The 27,093-nt window shown below is 45.7% G+C and overlaps 1 protein-coding gene across 18 annotated transcripts in view; it reads left to right on the forward strand.

The window, feature by feature from the left end:
- The window catches only part of LOC124009715 (disco-interacting protein 2 homolog C), a 257,605-nt gene that overhangs the window by 117,247 nt on the left and 113,265 nt on the right, over window positions 1-27,093 (forward strand). For 11 of the 18 annotated variants that reach the window (XM_046321805.1, XM_046321811.1, XM_046321808.1 and 8 more), the window contains exon 2: window positions 25,751-25,828. The exons of 1 other annotated variant lie outside the window; for it this stretch is intronic. In XM_046321805.1, the coding sequence (XP_046177761.1) occupies window positions 25,751-25,828 (78 nt within the window). Of the gene's footprint in view, window positions 1-16,193; window positions 16,390-21,611; window positions 21,893-23,547; window positions 23,626-25,750; window positions 25,829-27,093 lie in introns of those variants that run through there. 6 more of the 18 variants (XM_046321806.1, XM_046321823.1, XM_046321812.1 and 3 more) reach the window with 5 other exon arrangements.

Genomic DNA, 27,093 nt, shown 5'->3' on the forward strand with positions numbered 1-27,093 from the left:
GGGTCTTTCTCTGCTGCATCTCCCTTCCCATCTCTATCCTACTCCAGGTAGCGTTGTGCATATGCTCCTCTGGTGGGGAGGGTGGTTTGGTCGGTAGAGTGTTTGGATGGGAGCTGGAAAAACACATCCACACTGCAGAGCCCCAAGGGACAAGCCCTGGGCGCCCCCAGCAGATGGATCCATGCAGCAGACCCACAATCGCCACGGAAACCTTCCTAGAGTCCTGGCACAGCGCTCTGTTTCTCTGTCCCCCACTCCAGAGGGAGAGCAAGACACTCCCAGGCATTTTCCCCGCATCCCCCGCTCCCCTTCCAACATCGCACATCAAATTAAAATGACAAACTGAAAAGGGATCTGGCCAGGGGTGCGTAGGATGCCTGTACCCACAGAATGGGACATTTATATTAAAACCGTTGGGCGGGAAGGAAAGGGACACAGTTGTGAAGCAGGCAGGACAATGCCTCTCCCCCCTCGGGAGGTTGAAAAGATTTGGCACGGGTCCTCAGATCCTTAAATAGTTATACAGCTGCACCATTGAGAGCATCTAGACAGGCTGCCTCACCGCATGGTATGACACCTGCTTGGCATCCGACTGCAAGGCGCTACAGAGGGTAGTGCGTACAGCCCAGTACATCACTTGGGCAGGACCTCTATACCAGGTGGTGCTGCTTCTACGGTTTATCTATCCTGTTGTCTAGTCACTTTATTCCAAGTTAACTATATGTACATACAGTTGAAATAAGAAGTTTACGTACACTTAGGTTGGAGTCATAAAAACTCATTTTTCAACCACTCCAAAAATTCCTTGTTAACAAACTATAGTTTTTGAAAGTCAGTTAGGACATCTACTTTGTGCATGACACAAGTAATTTTTCACGTTCATCTGTACAAACAATAGTACGCAAGTATAAGCACCATGGGACCACGCAGCAGTCATACCGCTCAGGAAGGAGACGCGTTCTGTCTCCTAGAGATTAACGTACTTTGGTGCAAAAAGTGTAAATCAATCCCAGAACAACAGCAAAAGGACCTTGTGAAGATGCTGGAGTAAACAGGTACAAAAATATCTATATCCACAGTAAAACGAGTCCTATATTGACATAACCTGAAAGGTCGGTCAGCAAGGAAGAAGCCACTGCTCCAAAACCGCCATGAAAAAGCCAGACTACGGTTTGCAACTGCACATGGGGACAAAGATCATACTTTTTGTAGAAATATCCTCTGGTCTGATGAAACAAAAATAGAACTGTTTGGCCATAATGACCATTGTTATCTTAGGAGGAAAAAGGGGGAGGCTTGCAAGCCGAATAACACCATCCCAACCGTGAAGCATGGGGGTGGCAGCATCATGTTGAGAGCCCAAATTCACCCAGCTTATTGTGGGAAGCTTGTGGAAGGCTACCCAAAACATTTGACCCAGGTTAAACAATTTAAAGGCAATGCTACCAAATACTAATTGAGTGTATGTAAACTTCTGACCCACTGGGAATGTGATGAAACAAATTGTGCTTCTACACCTGCATTGCTTGCTGTTTGGGGTTTTAGGCTGGGTTTCTGTACAGCACTTTGAGATATCAGCTGATGTACGAAGGGCAATATAAATACATTTGATTTGATGAAAGAAATAAAAGCTGAAATAAATCATTCTCTATACTTTTATTCTGACATTTCACATTATTAAAATAAAGTGGTGATCCTAACTGACCTAAAACAGGGAATTTTTTACTTGGATTAAATAATATATAATAATATAATAATAATATATGCCATTTAGCAGACGCTTTTATCCAAAGCGACTTACAGTCATGTGTGCATACATTCTACGTATGGGTGGTCCCGGGGATCGAACCCACTAACCTGGCGTTACAAGCGCCATGCTCTACCAACTGAGCTACAGAAGGACCAGGAATTGTCAGGAATTGTAGAAAAACTGAGTTTAAAAGTATTTGGCTAAGTTGTATGTAAACTTCTGACTTCAACTGTATCTACCTCAATGACCTCGTACCCCTGCACATCGACTCGGTACTGGTACCCCATGTATAGAGCCAAGTTATCATTTCTCATTGTGTATTTATTACATGTTATTACTTTTATATTATTCTTCCATTTTCTTTCTCTCTGCGTTGTTGGGAAGTAAGCATTTCACTGTAACTCTACACCTGTTGTTTTACGACGCATGTGACGAACGACACTTGATTTTGAAGGACGGGGGATGGGGGAGGAAAGCAAGAGGGAGAGAAAGAGAGAGAACCCAGGCGCTTTGGCTGTGAGTGGGTTCTCTGGGGGCTGGTTTTCTGCCTGTATTTGCTGCTCAAGCTGAAGCAGCCTGCCTCCCTTTCTGCCTGCTGGCCCGAGGAGTCATCTGAAAATGTGCTCCTCATCTGTCCAAGGGCCTGTCTCTCTCTCTCTCTCTCTCTGTCTCTCACTCACTCACATTTTACAGCAGGCAGCAATATAGTGTGCTGCCAACCCACAGCTCCCTGTGTCCTCCCGACAGGATGGGTAGCCTCTTCTCATCAGAGAAGTCTTGGAAACCTTGAATGCCTGTTTGAAATTTGGGGAAATGAAACTCTCTGTTTTATATGGATCTCACCAAATCCGTTCCTATTCCTTGTTGCGGAAGCCCGTATCGTTAGTCAGTGGAAGAGCAGATTCTCAGGGATGGTAAGTGCCTGCTTGGACTTCTCGGTAAAAAGCAGCATGGCTTCAATAGGATGTCTGAAACTGTCCAGCGGCCAGTGGTCTGACCCACATAAAGAATGTGCCCCAAATGGCACCCTTTTACATTACTAGTCCTATGGGCCCTGGTCAAAAGCAGTGCACTATATAGGGAATAGGGTGCCATTTGGGATGCTGACAAGGGCCCACTCCATTGCCGCCTTGTCCCTTACTCCCGAGCTTAAAAGACACTCTGTCGATTTCCCCACTGCTGTTTAAATCACCAGCCCACTTTATATTGGGCTTCTGAAACTCCTCTGGTTGTTGTGTGCCAGTGGGCCCCTTAATGTAGCAGGACTAGAGCTAGAGAGCATTGTGTAAAGGGTTGCCAGGCCAGACCTGGGTCTCCATCCCAAATAACACCCTGTTCCCTAGAATAGTACACTACTGCACTAAACCCATGTCAAAAGTAGTGCACTTTAATAGGGAATGGGATGCCATTTGGGACTTCGTCCAGTCCTAATTGATTCTTTGTTTCAGACCCGGTGGTATAGCAGGCAGGGCCTCCTCTGTCAGACTCTGAGCCATAACTGATATTGGCCTCTCCTGATTTAGTGCCCAGCCGTCAGAGGCGATTGTTTCAGTGCGGAAAATATATTACAGAGTTTTTCTGCGGTATGATTTGTGCCACACTTAGTGATTACCCAGGCCAAGTGATAAACGATCAGTCTCTCTCGCTCTCTGTAGGTGCGACTAACTCACTTCAATCAGATTCATGAAGCCGATTTGGTATTGATGACAGGATCTATGGTAGAAACGAACATCGGTTTATCATGTTACAAAGGTGTGAATAATCCACAGTATCCCATTTATAGAGCAAGTATCTTTTGCATTTCCTCACCACAAACTTGTAAACTCTGTCTTTGCCAGGTCACAGACAACTAGAGCCTTTCATACAGCCACAATCATGTCTAACCATGCACCCTGTGTGTTGGGTTTTCTTCCTCCTGTGCATATCCCAACTGACATACCTGTGAAACATTATCAATGGACTGACCTTTTGCTTTCTGTTGGCTAAAACATTCCCTCATTACTCATTATTCTTTTGCCATTTACATCAGTATCTCTAGTCTGCCTTCTAACACACTCCTCATGCGTCAACGTCCGTTCTGATGGCTTCATCAACTCCCACCCTCGGGCCACATCTCAAATGGCACCCTATATAGGGAAAAGGTTGCCGTTTTGAGAATCAGCCTCGGACAATATAACTTTTCTCTCTCTTTTGTTCATCTTCATTTGGTATTCTCCTTTTGTCCACCTCGGAGGAGTGTGTGTGTACTGTAACGTGAGGCTGGTGTGTGCGTCTCTTGGTCAGAGTAGAGGGAGGAGGGTGCTGTGGCGTGGGGTCATCAGGGTGGGATTAGCGCTGCCACGTTTGGAAGGAGCAGCTGACCGCGTCCGAGTCACAGCGTTGGAGGATCGCATATCTGAACATGGCAGCTACAGCCCTTCCTGAAACCCTGTCTTCAGACCAGAGCTTCAGTCACCCCTGCCTTCAGACCAGAGCTTCAATCACCCCTGCCTTCAGACCAGAGCTTCAGTCACCCCTGCCTTCAGACCAGAGCTTCAATCACCCCTGCTTTCAGACCAGAGCTTCAATCACCCCTGCCTTAAGACCAGAGCTTCAATCACCCCTGCCTTCAGACCAGTGCTTCAGTCACCCCTGCCTTCAGACCAGAGCTTCAGTCACCCCTGCATTCAGACCAGAGCTTAAGTCACCCCTGCCTTCAGACCAGAGCTTCAGTCACCCCTGCCTTCAGACCAGAGCTTCAGTCACCCCTGCCTTCAGACCAGAGCTTCAGTCACCCCTGCCTTCAGACCAGAGCTTCAATAACCCCTGCCTCAGTGTTCGTTAGCACTGGTCCTATGAGCGTTGCTCACCTTTCAGCCCCATGCCCTCACCGCTTAACTAACCCGTCTGTCTGCCTGGCTGGCCGGCATCGCCAACATAGATATCGTATGTCTTACCCCACGTCCACAACCTCATCCTGTCCCCCTGTTTATTTGATTTACCTTGGCTAAATTTGTGCCGGCCATATTTATTTAAAGTGAAACCGATTGGAAGGTTTCCGGGACTCTTCTGAGAGAACCCTACTAATGGACTCATCTATATGTAAATGAGAGGTGAGGCGATGAGGTCTGTCCTGTTGCTGGGAAGGGACTTTTTTAGAGAATGAGAAGCAATGTGTTTCTGGAGGTAAAGGAGGTAAATAAAGTCTGGTGTGAAGTTACCAGGTCTGGTGAATAAAACATTTAGATTGAGTTACTTAACGCTTGGGAATGTTTAGGGTCATTGACATTGTGGAATGTTTTCAGTGACTGGTCTCAGTCATTTTATTAACATACATGGGTCATCTTTTATGCACAAATGTTTGCTTGTTGTTCTGCTCAAGGCACTTTATTATTATCATAGCTGTAGGAAATACCTCAATCTGTTGCAGTCTATTCGCACACCCCCTCCATCCTTAAAGCATTCACACCCGGTCTGTCCCTCCAATGACAGAGGGCGGTGTTGGACCCATGCACCCCCAGATGCCATACTAGTAACTCAATCAGGGGAGTTGGAGAGAGAGAGAGAGAGCGGTGGCGGTTGGGCTCGGTCGGCACCAGTTGTGGTCGAGTCAGTCAGTCAGTCCGCCCGTCAGTCACTGGAGCCCAGGAAGGAAGCCTCTGGTATTCCAGAGCAGTGGACGGCATCAAGCCCCAGGAATCCACAGTTCCAGGCTGTGTCCCAAATGGCACCCTATTCCATATATAGTGAACTACTTTTGACCAGAGGCCCCGGTCAAAGGTAGGGAGGCTCCGGTCAAAAGTAGGGCACTATATAGGGAATAGGATACCATTTGGGATGGAGCCCCAGAAATCATCCAGCTCCACCCTGCCTGGCCTGGCCCGTGCCACAACAGCGTCTCCACTCCAGAGGGCGAGTCCATGTGTGTTTATTTCATCAGTCCAGTCAAGCTGCTCAATCTTTTCCAGCTCTGTGAATCCCTAGAGGTCCCTTTCTCTCACTCTTCTCTGTCCCCAGTCGACAGACAGACGGGTAGAAAAGTTGGACTCTGAATTAACTAGAGATCCTTTCATTATTCGTTCTGTCGTTGAGCAGACGGACGGGTAGCTTGATGATCAGGACAACGGAATATAGTTCTACTGTTGTTTAACCCTGTTGCTATGGGTGTCACGCTAGACTTTTATGTCATTATAACTCGGGCTCCAATACTTATGTTTTCCACAGTGACAGAAATGAGATACAGCTTAATGTATAGCATTCCCTTGGCCTGCAGGGAAGAAAAGGGTAGGCCAGACTGTTACTCTCTCAGCACTAAAATGGCTGCCGAAGAATGTTGGCACCCCTGTCGACTATGCTGTGATGAGCAGAGAAGGAGATGCACATTCTCTCCAGTTCCCACGTTTCTAACAAATATGCTTCACAGGTCTCTGATCACTCTGTGGCCTGCTCTCCCTATTATGCCTCCCATGCCTTCCAAGACCCAGAAATACATTTCTTTAAAAAGCCAGGAAAAAATATTCAACATGCTTCTGTACTCTGGCTCTTTTTGGATTTATTTACTTCCCAGTTATGTCTGTTCAGATTGGTATCAATGTTAAAGCTGGAGATAAAACTTTCTTTCCATCCCCCCTTCCTGTTTAAATATTGATGACTTTACAGGGCCATGTGTTATTATGGATCAGGCAGAGTGTGAACAGCGGCTATAGGTCACGTTTCAGTGTTTCTCCCTCTTCAGCTCTGTGGCTCTGGGGGCTGATCATCAGCTTCTCTATGTCTGCGTCCCAAATGACTCCCTGTTAAGTGCACTACGACCCATAGGGCTCTGGTCAAAAGTAGTGCACTAGAAATGGAATAGGGTACCATTTGGGACGCACACTGTCATACCTCCATTACCGCACAGCACATCAAGTCTCACATCTCAAAGTCCCAGCCAGGCACTTCAAAGTGAAGGCTGAGGAAAATGCAACCAGACAATTGACGAAGAGATAAGAAGAAGGGGGGGGTAGTTGATAAACAAGTCGTCACCAATCTTGTTGATCAGTGAAGGGTGTTTAGGGATGCCATGTCCTGGTTTTAAGAGATTAAAACTACCATTGTTTTAGCAGCTTAGAGTGGTATTTCCTCTTCACTTGACAGCTAGGTTGTATCCCAAATGGCACCCTATTCCCTATATAGTGCACTACTTTTTACCATAGCCCTATATACCCTGTTCAAAATAGTGCACTATATAGGAAGTAGAGTGCCATTTGACACTCGGCACTAGGCCATGCCAAGCACTGCAGCAGACCTTCCAAACTCATGAAAATATCAGACACAGGATTGTGTCCCAAATTGCACCCTATTTCTTATCACTCTGTCCTATTTAGTGCACTACATTTGACCAGGGCTCTGGTCAAAAGTAGTGCACTATATAGGAAATAGGGTGCCATTTGGAACATTGTCATAATGTGCCTATATGTTATAGGCAGAGCCTGTCCCAACTAGCTAGCTGTGGGACCTGGGTCCAGGAGGGCTGAAGGCTCAACTGGTGTTGTTCCTGCTACCTTTCTCAACCAAACTGACTGGAAAGTACACTTTTTTTTTTTTTTTTTGGAAGTGACCTCAACTGGGTGGAGTAAAATGGTTTCTGGGAGCTCAGACAGGTCTGAAAACACAAGGCAAAGAAAGCTGCCTCGTGACACAGTTAGTGGACCATCAACCTCCCGCTTACATTGTTTCAGAGCAGCTGAACCTGCCCTGCATCTCCAGTCAAGGTGTAAGTGAATCCCCATGCAGGCTGGAAAAGCCCACTCACAGTTCATCACTGGAGGCTGCTGAGGGGAGGAGGGCTCATAATAATGGCTGGAATGGAGTAAATGGAATGGTATCAAAAACATGGTTTTCATATGTTTGTTGCAATTCCTTTCACGCCATTCCACTCCATTCCAGCCATTATTATGAGCCGTCCTCCCCTCAGCAGCCTCCAGTGCGGATCACAGTAGCATGGTGAGTGTGAGGTTATTGCCTCTCGAAATAGCTAATCTGGCCGGCTGTGGTTGACAAATGACACCCTGTTCCCTATTTAGTGCACTACTTTTGGCCGGGGTCCAACGGCTCTTGTCAAAAGTAGTGTACAACATAGACAATAAGGTGCTATTTGGGACTCACACTCAGCCATATGCATGTATGCACATAGTACATATGGGTCCATGCGTTAACGAAGCACTGGGCCGAGTGTCTGTCGTTGTGTTGATGCTGTTCGTTCACAGCTGACTGCGTTGGCCTATTTATGTGGCTGAGCGCCACGCCACCGTTCAATGCCTTGGTTCTCTGCCATCCGTCAAACACCAGCACACTGGTGGGGCTGCCTGTCAGTTCTCCCTCTGCTTGCATTGTCTCGAAACATTTCCAGCGTGGCACCTAAATACACACAATGTACAGAACGACGTGAGATGGAACCCTGTCTCCTGATGCTTCACGGTGTATGAATGGTGTATAACCCCAAACTATTACTGACCTCAAAATCTGTGCCCGGTGCAACATTCTCTAGCAGGAAAAGTCTGAAAAACAAACAGCATATTTCTGACGGTATACAGAACAAGGCCCTTTAACAAAATAACTGAGACTTTCCACATAAAGACGGTCACTTGGAATCCAGTGGCATCACATTGACTCAGTGATGACTTTGGCTTTATTTCCCACAAGGAGGAAAAAGCTGCGTTGCTATTCTCTTGTCTCTATGTATAGAGATGGGGACGTTCTGGACATGGACAGACCAATGTTATATAAAGTAGTAGAGGACTAGAGAGTCTAAATAACTAATGCCACACTCTGTGAGCGTCCCAAATCGCACCCTAGTCCCAATGTAGTGCACTACAATAGGGTGCCGTTTGGGATGGATCTCTGATTCTCTGTGTGTGGAGCTAGCGCGGTCGGCTAGAGAAATATTACGGAGCAGGACAAGCGGAGGGAATTAGCCACTGGTTGGCTGATTTAGTAAATCCTGGCGAGAAGGTTTTATGCAATGCGAGACAACTTCATTAGCTAGACAGCCACTTCTTCAGCCGTGAAATGAAATCAATGAGCTGGAAAATAAACCAATTGTTATTTGTTGGCAGGTATACTCGTTTCGGACTGTTCAGTCAAATGTCCACCATACAATTGTTTCTATTTATTTAGCCTCTTTTTAATTTTATTTGGTGGCATTGGTAGGAAGGTATCATGCATCATGAAGTCCTAGTTGTTTAGCAGATATAGTGCCGTCTCACTAGATAAATCAGGTGCTCTTTCATCCTGTGCCATATACTCAAACAGCTGAAAAGTAAGCATAGTCCAACCCCAGTCTAACCCACCGATGGAGAGGCTCTCCAGAGTGTTGAAGGATTCAGTTCGCTGTGTTGCTATGTATCACTGTAGTCTTAAGTCTTGGTTTTCAGCTTGGAGTCTGTTTGATAAGGCACCCCCATGGTTAAGCCCAATGGTCTTAGGGTATTACCACACATTTTAGTTACAGTAGCTTTCGATCATAGCCTCAGTCTGAAAAGCACTATTCTCACGATATACAGTAGCCCACCACCACGATATACAGTAGCCCACCATCACGATATACAGTAGCTCACCACCACGATATACAGTAGCTCACCACCACGATATACAGTAGCTCACCACCACGATATACAGTAGCTCACCACCACGATATACAGTAGCTCACCACCACGATATACAGTAGCCCACCACCACGATATACAGTAGCTCACCACCACGATATACAGTAGCTCACCACCACGATATACAGTAGCTCACCACCACGATATAGCCCACCACCACGATATACAGTAGCTCACCACCACGATATACAGTAGCTCACCACCACGATATACAGTAGCTAACCACCACGATATACAGTAGCTCACCACCACGATATACAGTAGCTCACCACCACGATATACAGTAGCTCGCCACCACGATATACAGTAGCTCGCCACCACGATATACAGTAGCTCACCACCACGATATACAGTAGCTCACCACCACGATATAGCTCACCACCATGATATAGCTCACCATCATGATATAGCTCACCACCACGATATACAGTAGCTCACCACCACGATATAGCTCACCACCACGATATAGCTCACCACCACGATATAGCTCACCACCACGATATACAGTAGCTCACCACCACGATATACAGTAGCTCACACCACGATATACAGTAGCTCACCACCACGATATACAGTAGATCACCACCACGATATACAGTAGCTCACACCACGATATACAGTAGCTCACCACCACGATATAGCCCACCACCACGATATACAGTAGCTCACCACCACGATATACAGTAGCTCACCACCACGATATACAGTAGCTCACCACCACGGTATACAGTAGCTCACCACCACGATATACAGTAGGTCACCACCACGATATAGCCCACCACCACTGGACTGTGATTGGTGGTAGTTTTGTACTTTGATTTCGATTCACTAAAGTAGCTTTCGTTTGGAGAGCCTCAGAAAAGCACTCTGTTCTCACGATAGCCCATCACTCCTCTCAAAAAACAGAATGGTGATTGGTGGTAGTTGGTGTTTTGATTTTCCCTAACCGATCACAGTCCAGTGCCTAAAAAATGCCAGGGAGAAACCATGTTACGCGGTTGGCAGTCATTTACTGTAGGTCAATAACCTAATCCATCAGCCAGCTCTCTCTCTATGTGGCAGCACTTGAACGCGGGGACAGGGTTACTGACTGTATAACACTGTCCACTCATCTGTACTTGCTATGTGTAGGCTAACCTCCCGGTACTGACAATATCTGCATCCCAAATAACACACTTTTACCTATATAGTGCACCCTATGGGCCCTGGTCAAAAGTAGTGCACTTCATAGGGATTAAGGGGTGTCATTTGAGACATTGACAATGGCTGTACTCTTCACAGTCGGGTTGGTTCTGTGTGCCGCAGTCGGTAGCGTCCTGTCTGTCCTGTCTTCTCTCCTGATAGCACTAACTCCAGATCACTACGCTCCGGCTCAATGAAGGTTTAGGGCCTGTGACAGGACAGGAGACCTGTGTTCGTCCCCAAAAGGCACCCTATTCCCTTTATATAGTACACTGCTTTTAACCTTGGGCCATGTCCAAATACCCATACTTGTGTTCTAAATAGTAGTCTTTTTGGGTGTGCAAAAAAAGGAAGTTTGATTGTTTAGGAAATGTGGAAAATAGAGTGTGCTTTAAATGCCAGGATGTCAAAGTAATTTCGGCTTTTCATCAAGTAGAATTTGTTGCATGCTATTGAGGAAGAGAATCGACTTTTCACCCAAGTGTATTTGACAACAGCTGATATCTGTGTGTGGTCATATTGGCAACACTGCTGATCTGTTACTAGAGCTTGTGTGTGTGTGTGTGTGTGTGTGTGTGTGTGTGTGTGTGTGTGTGTGTGTGTGTGTGTGTGTGTGTGTGTGTGTGTGTGTGTGTGTGTGTGTGTGTGTGTGTGTGTGTGTGTGTGTGTGTGTGTGTGTGTGTGTAACAGATCAGCAGTGTTGCCAATATGACCTCTGTGCCAGGGCAAAGATCTGGTGCTTTGCCAGGGCCACCTACCAGCTGATGACTCAAACACACACAGATAGTCACCAACTGCCAAGGAGTTAGTGGCACTACCCAGAATGACCATTGTACTGGTCCAACGTGGACCAGGAGGGAACATATCAATAAGGCTGTTGAGGTCCTGCTGTGGCCTTGTACTCACATCTAACACAAACACACTTTACAGCTTCAGTAAGGCTGGGCGGGGTGCCACTCACACACAGAGAAATATTTACCATGAGGGTGAAACAGCCCCCTCTGACAGTTGGACCCACAGACACACAAAGAGTTCTGTCTGTCACCTGGAGCCCTCTCTCTTCATCTTTTTCATGTATTGAGCCTCAATGATGACAAACTAAACCGCCTGAATCCTATTGCTCTGCAGACTGTTATACTGTGTGTGTGTGTGTGTGTGTGTGTGTGTGTGTGTGTGTGTGTGTGTGTGTGTGTGTGTGAGAGTCATAATGTCTTGCCCCCCTAACCGAGGTGTTTACAGTACAGCTGTGTCTTGAGTTTCTCCTTTCCTTAACACAGTCAGACAGTCACACAGTTGATTGAGTCGCGAAGTAGTGTTTACTCACTTACTTACCTTACCCGACCTCCTGCCTCACTAAACTATAGTTACATCCCAAATGGCACTCTGTTCCCTACATAGTGCACTACTTTTGACTTGGGCTCTGGTCAAAAGTAGTGCACTGTGTAGGGCCCTTCAAACTCAACTCTGGATCTTGAAGCCAGTTCTACTGCGTGTTTTCATTGTTCCCCTCTAATCAGGGACTGATTTAGACCTGGGACACCAGATGGGTGCAATTAATTATCAGGTAGAACAGAAAACCTGCAGACTACGGACCTCGTAGAGGAAGAGTTGAGTACCCCTGATGTAGGGTATAGGGTTCCATTTGGGACACATCCTGCCCTGACTGACCTGCTTGTCAATCTCAACATTACTAAACTCTCTACGCCATCAACTATAAAGGATATTCAATGACCATTCTGATTTTCAGCTTCATACACACATGGTGTAATTCACTGGGGTAGTATTCATTAGAGGGGAGAAAATGGATGAAACGGAGGGACTACCTGGACTTGTCCAATAAGAAAAGCTTAGTTTTGTTTTCTGTTGCAAAACGTTTTGCTATGGTGTGCCCTAATGAATATGGCGCAGGTTATAATGAGGTTTGGTGTGTCTATTAACAGGCAGCTGTCATGTTGATGGAAAACCTTTAAGGGGACTCCAGCTGTTTTCGTAGAACCCAGCACAGCAGCATTGACTGACTGACGAACTGAACAGAACCACTAATGACAAGCGATGAAACCGCTGATTTTGCTGTGGAGTTCTGGTTGAGCCATCAGCCCCAGACTGAGACTGCCACCGCCACCAACAGGGTGCCTCTATTTGAGTGGTCACAAAGTTTTCATCTCATTGTAAACAGGAACATATTCCCTCCAGAAAATAAACTTTTAATCTTTACAATGATGCCACAATAACATTGTGGATTGACCATGATTGTGTTGTTACTAGATATTCATTACCTGAAATGGATCTAGAAGGGCCTCCCGGGTGTCACAGTGGTCTAAGGCACTGCATCGCAGCGCTAGCTGTGCCACCAGAGACTCTGGGTTCGCGCCCAGGCTCTGTCGCAGCCGGCCAAGACCGGGATGTCCATGGGGCGATGCACAATTGGCCCAGCGTCGTCCGGGTAAGGGAGGGTTTGGCCGGTAGGGATATCCTTGTCTCAACGCACACTAGCGACTCCTGTGGCGGGCTGGGCGCAGTGCACGCTGACCAGGTCGCTAGGTGTACTGTGTTTCCTCCGACACATTGGTGCTGCTGGCTTCCGGGTTGGATGCGCGCTGTGTTTAGAAGCAGTTGGTTGGGTTGTGTTTTGGAGGACGTATGGCTTTCGACCTTCGTCTCTCCCGAGCCCGTACGGGAATTGTAGCGATGAGACAAGACAGTAATTACTAACAATTGGATACCACGAAATTGGGGAGAAAAGGGGGTAAAATAAAAAAATATTAAGAATTAAGAAAAAGGATCTAGAAAGAAATAGTCTAGTCAACTTTGTCCGGCTATATTAAAAACATGTGAAATGGATGAATCTTTAGAGTAGAAACATGTCCTTGTGAAGTGATGGAGGACGTGTATATTTTCTTACTTTATATTCTCCAGTTAAGTGACGGATGGCATCTTTATATCTCTTTCACGTAATTTCTTGGCATATAGTCTGCTGACATCATACTATTTTCCCCGTGGGACTTTCCTGGCCTCTGGATTGTAAATGTAGTTAGTGAAGTGTGGTCCGATCTGAAAATTGGACTCCTTGTGTTCTCTGGCTCTTGCTGGACTTTAATAATGGAATGAATTACTCTCTGTATGTTGGTCCCTCCCACCACCACCACCACTACCGAAGCCCTCCTGTCCCACCACAACTACCACATTCCTCCCCTCCCACCACTACCACTACCAAAGTCTTACCCTCCCCTCCCACCACCACTACCACCACCACTACCAAATTCCTCCCCTCCCACCACCACCACTACCAAAGTCCTCCCCTCCCCTCCCACCACCACTACCAAATTCCTCCCTTCACACCACCACCAATACCAAAGCACTCCCCTCCCAACACCACCAATACGAAAGCCCTCCCCTCCCAACACCACCACTACCAAAGCCCTGCCCTCACACCACTACCAAAGCCCTCCCCTCCCACCACTATCGCTACCAAAGCCCTCCCCTCCCACTGCTACCAAAGCCCTCCCCTCCCACCACTACCAAAGCCCTCCCCTCCCACCACTACCAAAGCCCTCCCCTCCCACCACTACCAAAGCCCTCCCCTCCCACCACTACCAAATCCCTCTCCTCCCACCACTACCAAATCCCTCTCCTCCCACCACTACCAAATCCCTCCCCTCCCACCACTACCACCACCAAATCCCTCCCCTCCCACCACTACCACTACCAAAGCCCTCCCCTCCCACCACTACCAAAGCCCTACCCTCCACCACTACCAAAGCCCTCCCCTCCACCACTACCAAAGCCCTCCCCTCCACCACTACCAAAGCCCTCCCCTCCACCACTACCAAAGCCCTCCCCTCCACCACTACCAAAGCCCTCCCTCCACCACTACCAAAGCCCTCCCCTCCACCACTACCAAAGGCCTCCCCTCCACCACTACCAAAGCCCTCCCCTCCCACCCGCTACCAAAGCCCTCCCCTCCCACCGCTACCAAAGCCCTCCCCTCCCACCGCTACCAAAGCCCTCCCCTCCACCACTACCACCACCAAATCCCTCCCCTCCCACCACTACCACCACCAAATCCCTCCCCTCCCACCACTACCACCACCAAATCCCTCCCCTCCCACCACTACCACCACCAAATCCCTCCCCTCCCACCACTACCACTACCAAAGCCCTCCCCTCCCACCACTACCAAAGCCCTCCCCTCCCACCACTACCAAATCCCTCTCCTCCCACCACTACCAAATCCCTCTCCTCCCACCACTACCAAATCCCTCTCCTCCCACCACTACCAAATCCCTCCCCTCCCACCACTACCACCACCAAATCCCTCCCCTCCCACCACTACCACTACCAAAGCCCTCCCCTCCCACCACTACAAAAGCCCTCCCCTCCACCACTACCACCACCAAATCCCTCCCCTCCCACCACTACCACCACCAAATCCCTCCCCGCCCCTCTCACCACTACCACTACCAAAGCCCTCCCCGCCCCTCTCACCACTACCACTACCAAAGCCCATTGCATCTCAACAATGTCCTTAAAAAAACATTTACACTCAAGGAACGTCCCAGATGGCACCCTATTCCCTTTGGACCCTGGTCATAAGCAGTGCACTATAAATGGAACAGAGTGCCATTTGGGATGCAGTCTCAGCCCTGTTTAGAGCCTGGGAAATTTGTCAGGAAATCAGTGTTATTATATCAAATAACACAGTATGTCAATGTACTAACAAGCTCAACATCGCTAGGAATTTCTCCATCTTAACTGTTGATGCAGAAAGCCTTCTAAAGAGGATGCTATGAATCATTATAGTTTGACAGCAGACAGTGAAATCTAGAGCTGCCCTCCTTTCTACCATCTACCTACTGGAACAGCAGCCTACAATAGTTAAGGTTCCATATAATTTAGCAAGGTTTCCCAAACCCTGTCCTGCCCCCCGGTACACATTTTGGTTTTTGCCGTAGCGCGACATAGCTGATTCAGATTCAACCAACTCATCATCAAGCTTTGATTATTTGAATCAGCCGTGTAGTGTTATGGCTAAAACCAAAACGTTCACCCGTTATGTTGTCATCCATAGTCACATTTATTCATGTTCCAAGCTATAAGCACACAATATTTTACATACAGCAGATTTTCAAGGGACAATTTTTGCCATGTAAAAAATGTTGTGATACTGCTGTCGTCCCAGCCCTACTGTTGTTCTTTTTTAAATTATTGTTGTTGTTGAGCCGAGCCACCAGAAAGCTCCAGCAGTGCCCCTCCCTGTCCTCATTTCCCCAGGTCTCCCCAGGAGCAAAGCTAGAGGATCTCTGTCACCGTGGTGCCTAGGAGCCAACAAACGCAAATTTGTTTGTTTTTGCTGATGTCGCCGGTATAGCATGTTTGGGCAGGCAGGTTGGAATGTTCCAACTGGAAAGGTTTTTGGAGGGGTGCAGACTGACTCTTCACTGATTGGATTGACCGCCCCTCAGGAAAAAGTGGTTTGTATGGGAAAGCTAATTGACAACCAATCGAATGGCTCAAAAGAGAATGAGTGTAATGCGACTGGTTACAAAGGCAGCAGGGGATGTCAGGAGACGGTTACCTTGTTCCTTTGTTCCTTTGAAATGCCTACATGGTTTGTGAAATGCAAATAAGGGGGTTGTTTTCCTGCATTACCTGCCTGAGCGCTAGATGAGTTTTTCCATTGTCTCTGTGCTTCAGGAGGGAATACAGAGGCACAGCTCTGCTTTACAGGACACTGTGGTGCTCTGTAGACAGAGACATAGGTAGTTTGTCCTAATATCAACAGCTTTTACATCACAACACCTGTGTCCCATTTCTTGGGACCGGATATGCTGGGTGAGTACAATGTGTATTGTAGATATCGTCAGATATTTAACAGGTGCCTGTAGAAACACGGTTTACATCTTTTGAGTCTAACAGTGAGCGCTAACGCCTCCATTAGCATGGTACTTGTAGTCCTCTGCATCTTTTGATGTGTTTATTCACACAATATAGCAGCATCGCAGGCATTCTTGAACTGGATTTTCTCCTGTTGATGGCCTTGCCTGGAATTTGTCCCTGTTTAGTTCATAGCTGGAATTTGACGTGTGTGTGTGTGTGTGTGTGTGTTTTTGGGTGTATACACAGTCTGAATGTGTGCATGGTGGACCAGGGTCTTTGATGGGACTCTGGGGCCCTGGCCACCTACGCTGAGAGACCCTCCCTGTGTGAGGGGCTAACCAGACTATTTGCATTGACCCCCCCCTCCCTTTTATTCTTAGTTATTCCTATTTTTTGCTTTGACTCTCTTGCACAGGCTAGACGTATACCCACTGGACTAACCACACGCTCACACACACACACACACACACACACACACACACACACACACACACACACACACACACACACACACACACACACACACACACACACACACACACACACACACACACACACACACACACACACACACACACACACACACACACACACACACACACACACACACACACACATTCCTTCACATGCGCTGCTGCCAGTCGCCGTTATCTATGCATAGTCACTTTACCCCTACATAAAATGAAGGAAATTAATGAATGAACATTTATGTTTGTGTCAAATTGCCAGTTGGCAACTCATCACTTATGGGAGTTATTGATACATAAACAAATGTTACAATAAGTCACTGTGATAGTTCTTCTTCCGGTGTTCTCTGCAGTAGTCTTAGCAGTGTGCATAGAGTGAATACTACATAATAGTAAATAAGGTTATCCAAACAATAATTATATCCCTAGAGCAGTACATGATATACATACAGTAGCAGTGAAAAGTTTGGGGACACCTACTCATTCAAGGGGTTTTCTTTACTTTGACTAATTTACACATTGTAGAATAATAGTGAAGATATCAAAACTATGACATAATACATATGGAATCATGTAGTAACCAAGAGTGTAAAAACAAATCAAAATGTCTTATATTTGAGATTCTTCAAAGTAGCCACCCTTTGCCTTGACAGCTTTACACACTCTTGGCATTCTCTCAACCAGCTTCATGAGGTAGTCACCTGGAATGCATTTCAATTAACAGGTGTGCATTGTTAAAAGGTAATTTGTGGAATTTCTTTCCTTAATGCATTTGAGCCACCTAACCTCAACCCAATTGAGATGGTTTGGGATGAGTTGGACCGCAGTGATGGAAAAGCAGCGAACAAATGCTTAGCATATGTGGGAACACCTTCAAGACTGTTGGAAAATAATTCCAGGTGAAGTAGGTTGAGAATGCCAAGAGTTTGCAAATCTGTCCAAGGCAAAGGGTGGCTATGTTTAACACCTTGTTACTACATGATTCCATATGTGTTATGTATGTGTGTTAAACCCTTGCATGAGTAGGTGTCAACTTTTGACTGGTTGTCACGCCCTGACCTTAGTTATCTTTGTTTTCTTTATTATTTGGTTAGGTCAGGGTGTGACAAAGGTGGTTTTTGTATTGTCTAGGGGTTTTTGAATGTTTGAAGTTTTTCTAGTCTAGGTGTTTTTATGTCTATGGTTGCCTAGATTGGTTCTCAGTCAGAGGCAGCTGTTTATCGTTGTCTCTGATTGGGGACCATATTTAGGTAGCCATATTCCTTGGATAGTTTGTGGGTTGTTATTCTGTTTAGCTGCCTGTCGGCACTATCCATATTAGCTTCACGGTTTGTTTTGTATAGTTTGCGAAGTGTTTTATTAAAGAGTTATGTATTCATATCACGTTGCACCTTGGTCTCCTCCATATAACGACCGTGACACTGGTATACAGTTGAAGTCAGAAGTTTACATACACCTTAGCCAAATACATTTAAACTCTGTTTTTCACAATTCCTGACATTTAATCCTAGTAAAAATTCCCTGTCTTAGGTCAGTTATGATCATCACTTTATTTTAGGAATGTGAAATGTCAGAATAATATAAGAGATTTATTTCAGCCTTTATTTCTTTCATCACATTCCCAGTGGGTCAGAAGTTTACATACACTCAGGTAGCCTTCCACAAGCTTCCCACAACAAGTTGGTTGAATTTTGGCTCATTCCTCCTGACAGAGCTGGTGTAACTGAGTCAGGTTTGTAGCTGAATTGCAGAGTGCCAAATTAAAATTAAATTACTAAAAATATAGAATTTTCATGAAATCACAAGTGCACTATAGCAAAACACAGCTTAGCTTGTTGTTAATCCACCTGACGTGTCAGATTTAAAAAAAGATTTTCGGCGAAACAAACTCTCGGTTTGCTAAGGACATCTCTCTCAGCAGACAAAACATTCAACAGCTAGCAGCAAAGTAGATTGGTTACGAAAGTCAGAAAAGCAATAAAATGAATCGCTTATCTTTGATCTTCAGTTGTTTGCACTCAGACTCCCAGTTACACAATAAATGTTCCTTTTGTTCCATAAAGATTTTTTTATATCCAAAATACCTCCATTTGGTTGGCGCGTTACGTTCAGAAATCCACAGGCTCGAGGGGCCACGACGGGGCAGACAAATTCCAAATGGTATCCGTAAAGTTCGTAGAAACATGTCAAACATTTTTTATAATCAATCCTCAGGTTGTTTTTACAATAAATAATCGATAATATTTCAACCGGACTGTAGCTTTCTCAATTTGAGAGAGAAAATGTCTGCTCCAAGCTGCTCACGCATGCAAAACTCTCATGGCACCCAGCCATCCACTGACGCGATATGATCTCTCTTACTCATTCTTCAGAATAAAAGGCTGAAACTGTCTAAAGACTGTTTAGACCAAGTGGAAGCCATAGGGAAAGGAATCTGGTTGATATCCCTTTAAATGGAGGGAAGGTATGCAATGGAACAGGGAGCTTTCAAAATAGAAGGCACTTCCTCTTTGGATTTTCCTCAGGTTTTCGCCTGCAAAATCTGTTCCGTTATACTCACAGACAATATTGACAGTTTTGAAACTTTAGTGTTTTCTATCCTAATCTGACAATTATATGCATATTATAGTTTCTGGGCCTGAGAAATAGGCAGTTTCATTTGGGTACGTTTTCATCCAAACATCAAAATACTGCCCCCAACACTCAACAGGTTAAGCCATTTTGCCACATCTTTGGAAGTGTGCTTGGGGTCAATGTCCATTTGGAAGACCCATTTGATACCATGCTTTAACTTCCTGACTGAAGTCTTGATGTTTCTTCAATATATCCGCATAATTTATCAGACTAGAGGACAAAAAGTACGATCTTTGTCCCCATGTGCAATTGCATACCATAGTCTGGCTTTTTTATGACAGTTTTGGAGCAGTGGCTTATTCCTTGCTAAGCGGCCTTTCAGGTTATGTCGATAAGGACTCGTTTTACTGTGGCATGAGACACTTTTGTACCTGTTTCCTCCAGCATCTTCACAAGGTCCTTTGCTGTTGTTCTGAGATTGATTTGCACTTTTCGCACCAAAGTACATTCATCTCTAGGAGACAGAACGCGTCTCCTTCCTGAGCGGTATGACGGCTGCGTGGTCCCATGTGTTTATACTTGCGTACTATTGTTTGTATAGATGAATGTGGTACCTTCAGGCATTTGGAAATTGCTCCTAAGGATAAACCAGACTTAGGTCTACAAGGTCTTGGCTAATTTATTTTGATTTTCCCATGATGTCAAGCAAAGAGGCACAGATTGAAGGTAGGCCTTGAAATCCATCCACAGGTAGAACACCAATTGACTCAAATGATGTCAATCAGCCTATCAGAAGCTTCTAATGCCATGACATTATTTTCTGGAATTTTCCAAGTTGTTTAAAGGCACAGTCAATTTAGTGTATGTAAACCTCTGACCGCCTGGAATTGTGATACTGGTGAAATAATCTGTCTGTAAACAATTGTTGGAAACATGACTTGTGTCATGCACAAAGTAGATGACCTAACCAACTTGCCAAAACTCTAGTTTGTTAACAAGAAATTTGAAGTGGTTGAAAAACAAGTTTGAATGACTCCAACCTAAGTGTATGTAAACTTCCAACTTCAACTTATGTATGTATGTATGTATATGTGTGTGTATATGTACATACAGTATTACCTAACTTATCTCAACCAACCTGTACCCCTGCTCATTAACTAGGTACCGGTACCCATTGTAGTTAGCCTAGTTTTGTGTTACTATTTTTCCTTTAGTTCATTTTGCACATTTTTGGTACTTTTTAAAACATTGCGTTGTTAGGGGCTCGTAAGTTAGCGTGTCACACTACCCCTGTTGTATTCAGTGCATTTGAAAAATACTTTCTTTTGAACTCCAGCTGTACCTGCACCTCTTATCTGAACACAGTCCGCTCGCCTTTGTAGATTGCTGTTCTGATTTACAGACAAACCTTAGATGCTCAAGGCTTTGAGTCTGTGTGTAAGTGCCTCCTGAGTTCCCATTCACTAACTATGATGAGTGAGACAGATTTGGTATCCACTGACCAGTATGATCTCAGCACTTTTTTTATTTTTCGTTGATAGCTTAGCCTTGGAACATTGAACCTTAAAGATCCACACTGGATTTGTGCCCCAAATGTCTCCTTATTCCCTGTATCGTGGACTACTTTTGACTGAGGCCCAAAGGGCTATGGTCAAAAGTAGTGCACTGTATAGGGAATAGGGTGCTGTTTGGGGGACACATGAGGGACCTGGTTTATTGTACAGTAAGCATCTGTAGTGTCCGCCTGCAGTATGTAGTGTACAGTAGCCTGTCTCTAGCCTGTCTGTAAAGTGGGCTCTGGCTGTGATGACCATATAAGCCTGGGTTGGCCGGGGAGCAACAGGGAAGGGGCTGCTAGTGAGGCTCAGACAGCAGGCATCGCCTAAAAAGGAAACGGTGCTGATTTGATTGTTTCCCCCATTACATCCAGCAGAGATAAACATTGTGATGCAGAGGGGGGGGGGCTGGGTGAAGGCGAGTGAGTGAGTTTCACCCGTCATGTCAGTCCAGTCTTTACTTTCAGACGACCCTGGGCAGCTATGGTAGTGTTTCGTAAACATTCCTGGGAGAGGACTGGGATCGAGCATGCCATTCCTCCCATTTCTACTCCTCCTCCTCCGGCTGCTCCTCCTCATCTCCTCCTCCTCCTCCTGTCAAACTACCTCATCTCCTCCTTTCCCTTCCTATTCTATGGTCAAAGACTCGTATTGTTTTCTACACTGTTGTGTGGTTCGCCTTTCTCTTTCACATGCTGGCACAAAGCCTCCAGCAGCACAGACAACTGAGTTCCTGGGGAAAATCTATGAAAAGGAAAACTGAGCTTAAATGTTGAAAACCTGGGCGAGGAAAGCAGAGTGATAATGGGTGTGTCTGTCTAGCGGTATGGGTTACAACCTTTGTCAGCACTGAAAAAGCAGGTAGGACTTCTTTGTCCAACTCACCATTTTCCTGTGCAGTAATCGTCTCATGTGTTGGTGCCAAAACTAGCACTGTGAGTATGGTGGCTACTGGGCTACACCCTGCAATTGACTGTGAGGATGCTAGCCTACTTGGACTGTATATGTTCTTGTATGGCCTCTTTGGTGCACAGTGTTTTAGAAACCAAAGGAGTCTCTGAAAGGAAATAGAAGGACTGAGCATTGGATGGATGGAGTCTAGTACAGTATAGTACAGTATGTATCTTAAATGATTCATAGCACGACGCAGCTTACCGAGTAGATATAGAAAGCATCAGGCATAAATCACTGTACTATACAGAATAGTGTAGAGGACTGCGTGCATATTTTAGTGTTAAGCTCCGTTGCACTTCAACTTGGTGCTAATTATTTCCACAAGTGTTCTTTCCAGAAGTAAGACGTGATTAAAACCATCTGCATAAAGGGTTTATACAGTAATTCTCGGGTTGCCTCTGGTATTCCTTCTTAATGTATTAACTCATCAGAGTGCTCAAAGCTCTTCAAATGTCTTTAACTGTAATGGAGCATTCCAAAAGGCATCATATTCCCTTTATAGTGCCCTACTTCTAGCCAGAACCTTATATAGGGAATAGGGTGCAATTTGGGACACTTACCTATAAGTCACCATCTATGGCATTGTCTTTCTGTCAACATTCAGACTTTCTATGGACATGGAACAGGGGACGGCTCGGTGTGGTGTGTATGTGTCTGTGTGTTCAACTCTGTCAAGTCACCATCTATGTGTCATTGTCGCCTTTCAGTCAACAAGGGACCTCTTTTATTATGTGGTTCTCAGTGGCTTGTGATCAGTGGCTCGGGGCAGGTCTAAGTTAAGAGTGGCTGCTGTCAGCCCTGTCTGTGGAAACCTACCGCTTGTTTCTGTCTCCAGATGGGTTCTCGTAAACAGCTGTAGCAGCAGCACCGTGGGAGGGAAGTCATGATGAGTCACCCTCAATATCTTTAAAGAGCCTCGTCGTTCGTTGTCTCCTGTGGTCTCCTCTCCTGCTCTGGAGGACACGACTGAGGCGGTTGCCCAAATGGCACTCTATTCCCTATGGGCCCTGGTCAAATGTAGTGCACTACGAAGGGACTAGTGTGCCATTAGAGAGGCAGTTTGAGGATGCACTCTCACTCTGGGTCTTAAACAGAACTTCGCCCCAAAGCTGGCTGGGTAAATGTGCTAAAGCCATCAAACAGGTTGCGTACCATACAGTCAGACAGACGCCAGCGCCATCTCCGCTCTCTCTCTCTCTGTGTCTCTTTCTCTCTCTGTGTCTCCTTCTCTCTCTGTGTCTCCTTCTCTCTCTGTGTCTCCTTCTCTCTCTGTGTCTCCTTCTCTCTCTGTGTCTCCTTCTCTCTCTGTGTCTCTTTCTCTCTCTGTGTCTCTTTCTCTCTCTGTGTCTCTTTCTCTCTCTGTGTCTCTTTCTCTCTCTGTGTCTCTTTCTCTCTCTGTGTCTCTTTCTCTGTCTGTGTCTCTTTCTCTGTCTGTGTCTCTTTCTGTCTCTCTTTCTCTGTGTCTCTGTTCTCCTGGGTTACTGCTTGATGCAGCACGAGCTCATCAGGAAATCTCTAATCCAGAGCTAGAGAAGTTGACTCGCAAATTAATTTCAGTTTGGCTTGGATCGTTTCCCCGAACATCAGTGTATCGTGCCAAGATGATGCTTGGTGTGTGAAGCTTCAGTGTGTTTTGCAGGGTAAGTTATTCAGTCATGGTGTCTTTGGCGTGCCACGAATTGGTTCAGACTTCACGCGTGTGTCCATCCGCTCTGTATGCCTGAGACAAGGTCAGGCCTCCTTCCAGACAGCCTTCTGTTCAACCAGACTGGGCTGGTATAGAGACTATGGTAGTTTGGTTAAATATTCATATGTTTACCAGTCCCTGCTGCGCTGCTGCATCCACAGTCTCACTGGGGTGGGAGCTCTCCTACTGGAGATGCTAATTAGTACCATGTGCCCTGCCTCCCCCTCTGCTTCCTCACACCGCTGACTCCCTCCCCCATCGGCCTTAACCCCCTCTGCCCTCTGTTTCAAAATATAGAATATATGCACATTTAAGGGATTCCAAAAGCCTGATCAACACTACATGCCAAAAAGTATGTGGACACCTCTTCAAATTAGTGGTTTCGGCTATTTCAGCCACATTGTTCATTGGGAGATTCATGAAATGGGTTTCCTTGGCCAAGCAGCCGCACACAAGCATAAGATCACCATGTGCAATGCCAAGTGTCGGCTGGAGTAGTGTAAAGCTTGCCGCCATTGGCCGTTTGAGCAGTGGAAACTCGTTTTCTAGAGTGCTGAATCACGCTTCACCATCTGGTAGTCCGACAGATGAATCTGCGTTTGGTGGATGACAGGAGAACGCTACATGCCTGAATGCATAGTGTCAACTGTAAATTTTGGTGGGGGAGGAATATTGGTCTTGGGCTGTTTTACATGGTTCGTGCTTGGCCCCTTAGTTTCAGTGAAAGGAAATCTTAATGCTACAGCATACAATGACATTATGTGCTTCCAGCTTTGTGGAAATAGTTTGGGGAAGGCCCTTTCCTGTTTCAGCATGACATTGCCCTCGTGCACAAAGGGAGGTCCATACAGAAATGGTTTGTCGAGATCGGTGTGGAAGAACTTGACTGGCCCTGACTTCAACCCCACGAACACTTTTTTTCGGATGAATTGGAACGCCCATTGCAAGCCAGGCCTAATCGCCGAACATCAGTGCCTGACCTCACTAATACTCTTGTGGCTGAATGGAAGCAAGTCCCCACATCAATGTTACAACATCTAGTGGAAAGCCTTCTCAGAAGAGTGGAGGCTGTTATAGCAGCAAAGGGGAACAACTCCATATTAATTCTCATGATTTTGGAATGAGATGTTCGACAAGCACATACTTTTGTCCATGTAGTTATTGACAGTTCTGTTATTTTTATGTATTGCTGTTTTCTTGAACATACCTGGGTATTACTGCGCTTTAATGTACAGTACTGCTTTTACTATGAGTTTAAAGTTGCCTTTATACACCTTAATATAAGCCTTCCAGTTGAATTCGTATGCTCTGCATCTTCAATGCCTGAAATGTTAGAATGTCTGTCTTGTTCAGCCACATACTGTCATGAATGTTGTGTCCATCAGTGTCATCAATGCACTACTGTGGTTGGTTGATGCGCTAAAGGACCAGCTTTCCTTCCTCATCACTGCCAGCCTGTTGCTGCTCATTCCTTATCCACTCCGGCCGGTCATCGAGTTCAATCAAAGTGGATTTGCCTGCCAACACACACACACAGTCACACCCATAGTCACATCTGCTTCCCCTGCTCTGAGAGCTACAGACAGCTAATACCTCCATGGTTAGAGAAGCCAGATCTCGTGACTGGTGTCCGAGCCCTCTCCCCTTCCTCTTTCCCCCAGCCTCTCCTTATTACCTGTGAGGGCACCAGGCCTTGGTGAGTAATACACACTGGCAGCTGGGACTCTGTCGTATTTATCACTGACACTTACTACAGTCACTGCAATCATCTACTCCAGCTAGGCTGCTACCCAATCCATACTTCCCTCCTTCCTTGTTCCTCCCTCCCTTTTCTCTCTGCCACTTCCTGTTTGTCCAACCTAACGCCAAACACCCATCTTCAGCATAAAGGACAAAGCGTAGCAGCGACTAACCAAACAGTTTAACCTGTTGTATAACTGTCGTCTGCTGATGCCATGGATAGTGTGGCGTGGTATCAGTGATACTGTAGCAGCATGCAGATCTCTGAATAGGCCTAAGCTTCTATTATTCTATATCCTTTCCGTTTCACTAACGGTAGTTTTCCTCTCCTTTGGCAGGTGACATCACACAGAAAGGCTATGAAAAGAAGAGGTCCAAATTAATTGGGGCCTTCCTCCCTCAGGCACCAGGTAAAGGTAAATAACCCTCCAATCAAAACAATGTCTGTCTCAACTAATCTGGAAATAGTGATATGGATTCTGGAGTAGAGGTCTTTGTTTTAGACTGTATACCTCAAACCCAAAGCTTGTTGTCATCTCAGAGTCTCTGCCCTCCCAAGTCACTGGGTGTATATAGGTTCAAGACTAGTGGGGTAAATTACTGGTTCATTCTTATTAGTCTATATATATACAATGGCATAACTTATGTAGACCAAACTAATATCTCACAGACCCAGTCTAGCTAATAATGTTCTCACCATTAGGTCTTGAAAGCTATTGAACGACAGAGGAACCACTAGATTTGACAGTTCCTCACTTTTCAATTTTTGTTTTATTCATTCATTTTACATTTCATCTCGTTAGCATAAAATTAGGCAAAATGTTACTGTATGAATGTGTGGGTTGCAGTTGCGGTTAGCTATAACCCTCTGTCATTTTCTACAACGGGTATTAAAGTTCTGATATCTAAGTGGCCATTTTAGAAAATAAATCCAGTCAGAAATGTTCATTGTTGACCCAGAAGACACCAATGACAAAGCTCTTTTGTGCTCACAGAGGACTGTATTACAAAGGCCTCCACTGCATTTGCTGTGTGAATGGTTGTTTCCCCAACATCTAATATTTTCAAGTGAGAGTGAGGATCTGTGTCCAAAATGGTACCTTATTCCCTATATAGTGCACTACAAACGGTTCCAGTCTGCGCAGCATTCCATCAGACGGCTTGTCACCGAAGGCCCCAGGACACATGTTTGACACCCCTGTTCTACCAAGACATTGACTAATGAAACATTTACTAAATGCCATTGGAGGCAATCTGAATTTTTTTTTTTTTCAAATTCCCTGACTAGCGCTATAAAAGTAGTATTCCTTTACTGAGGGTGTGTGTGTGTGTGTGTGTGTGTGTGTGTGTGTGTGTGTGTGTGTGTGTGTGTGTGTGTGTGTGTGTGTGTGTGTGTGTGTGTGTGTGTGTGTGTGTGTGTGTGTGTGAGAACATGGTAGTAGGCCTAGGAGGGTGTCAGCAGGGTTCTGCAGAGGTTTAAAAGTAAATGAATAGGGTTGGGAGCCCTCACCCAGTGTGTCCCAAATGGCACCCACAGAATGGAGACTGGAAGCCTGCCAGGAAAAGCATCCTCGCTCGGAAGTTAGTGTGAACACACAGGAAACATTTTTTTTAAAGGTTGTTCTTAAACTGATACAGGCACCCTAACACATTGTTTATGGTCATGTACCAAAATACAAAG

The sequence above is a fragment of the Oncorhynchus gorbuscha genome, linkage group LG22 (assembly GCF_021184085.1).
Source record: "Oncorhynchus gorbuscha isolate QuinsamMale2020 ecotype Even-year linkage group LG22, OgorEven_v1.0, whole genome shotgun sequence".
NCBI lineage: Eukaryota > Metazoa > Chordata > Actinopteri > Salmoniformes > Salmonidae > Oncorhynchus > Oncorhynchus gorbuscha.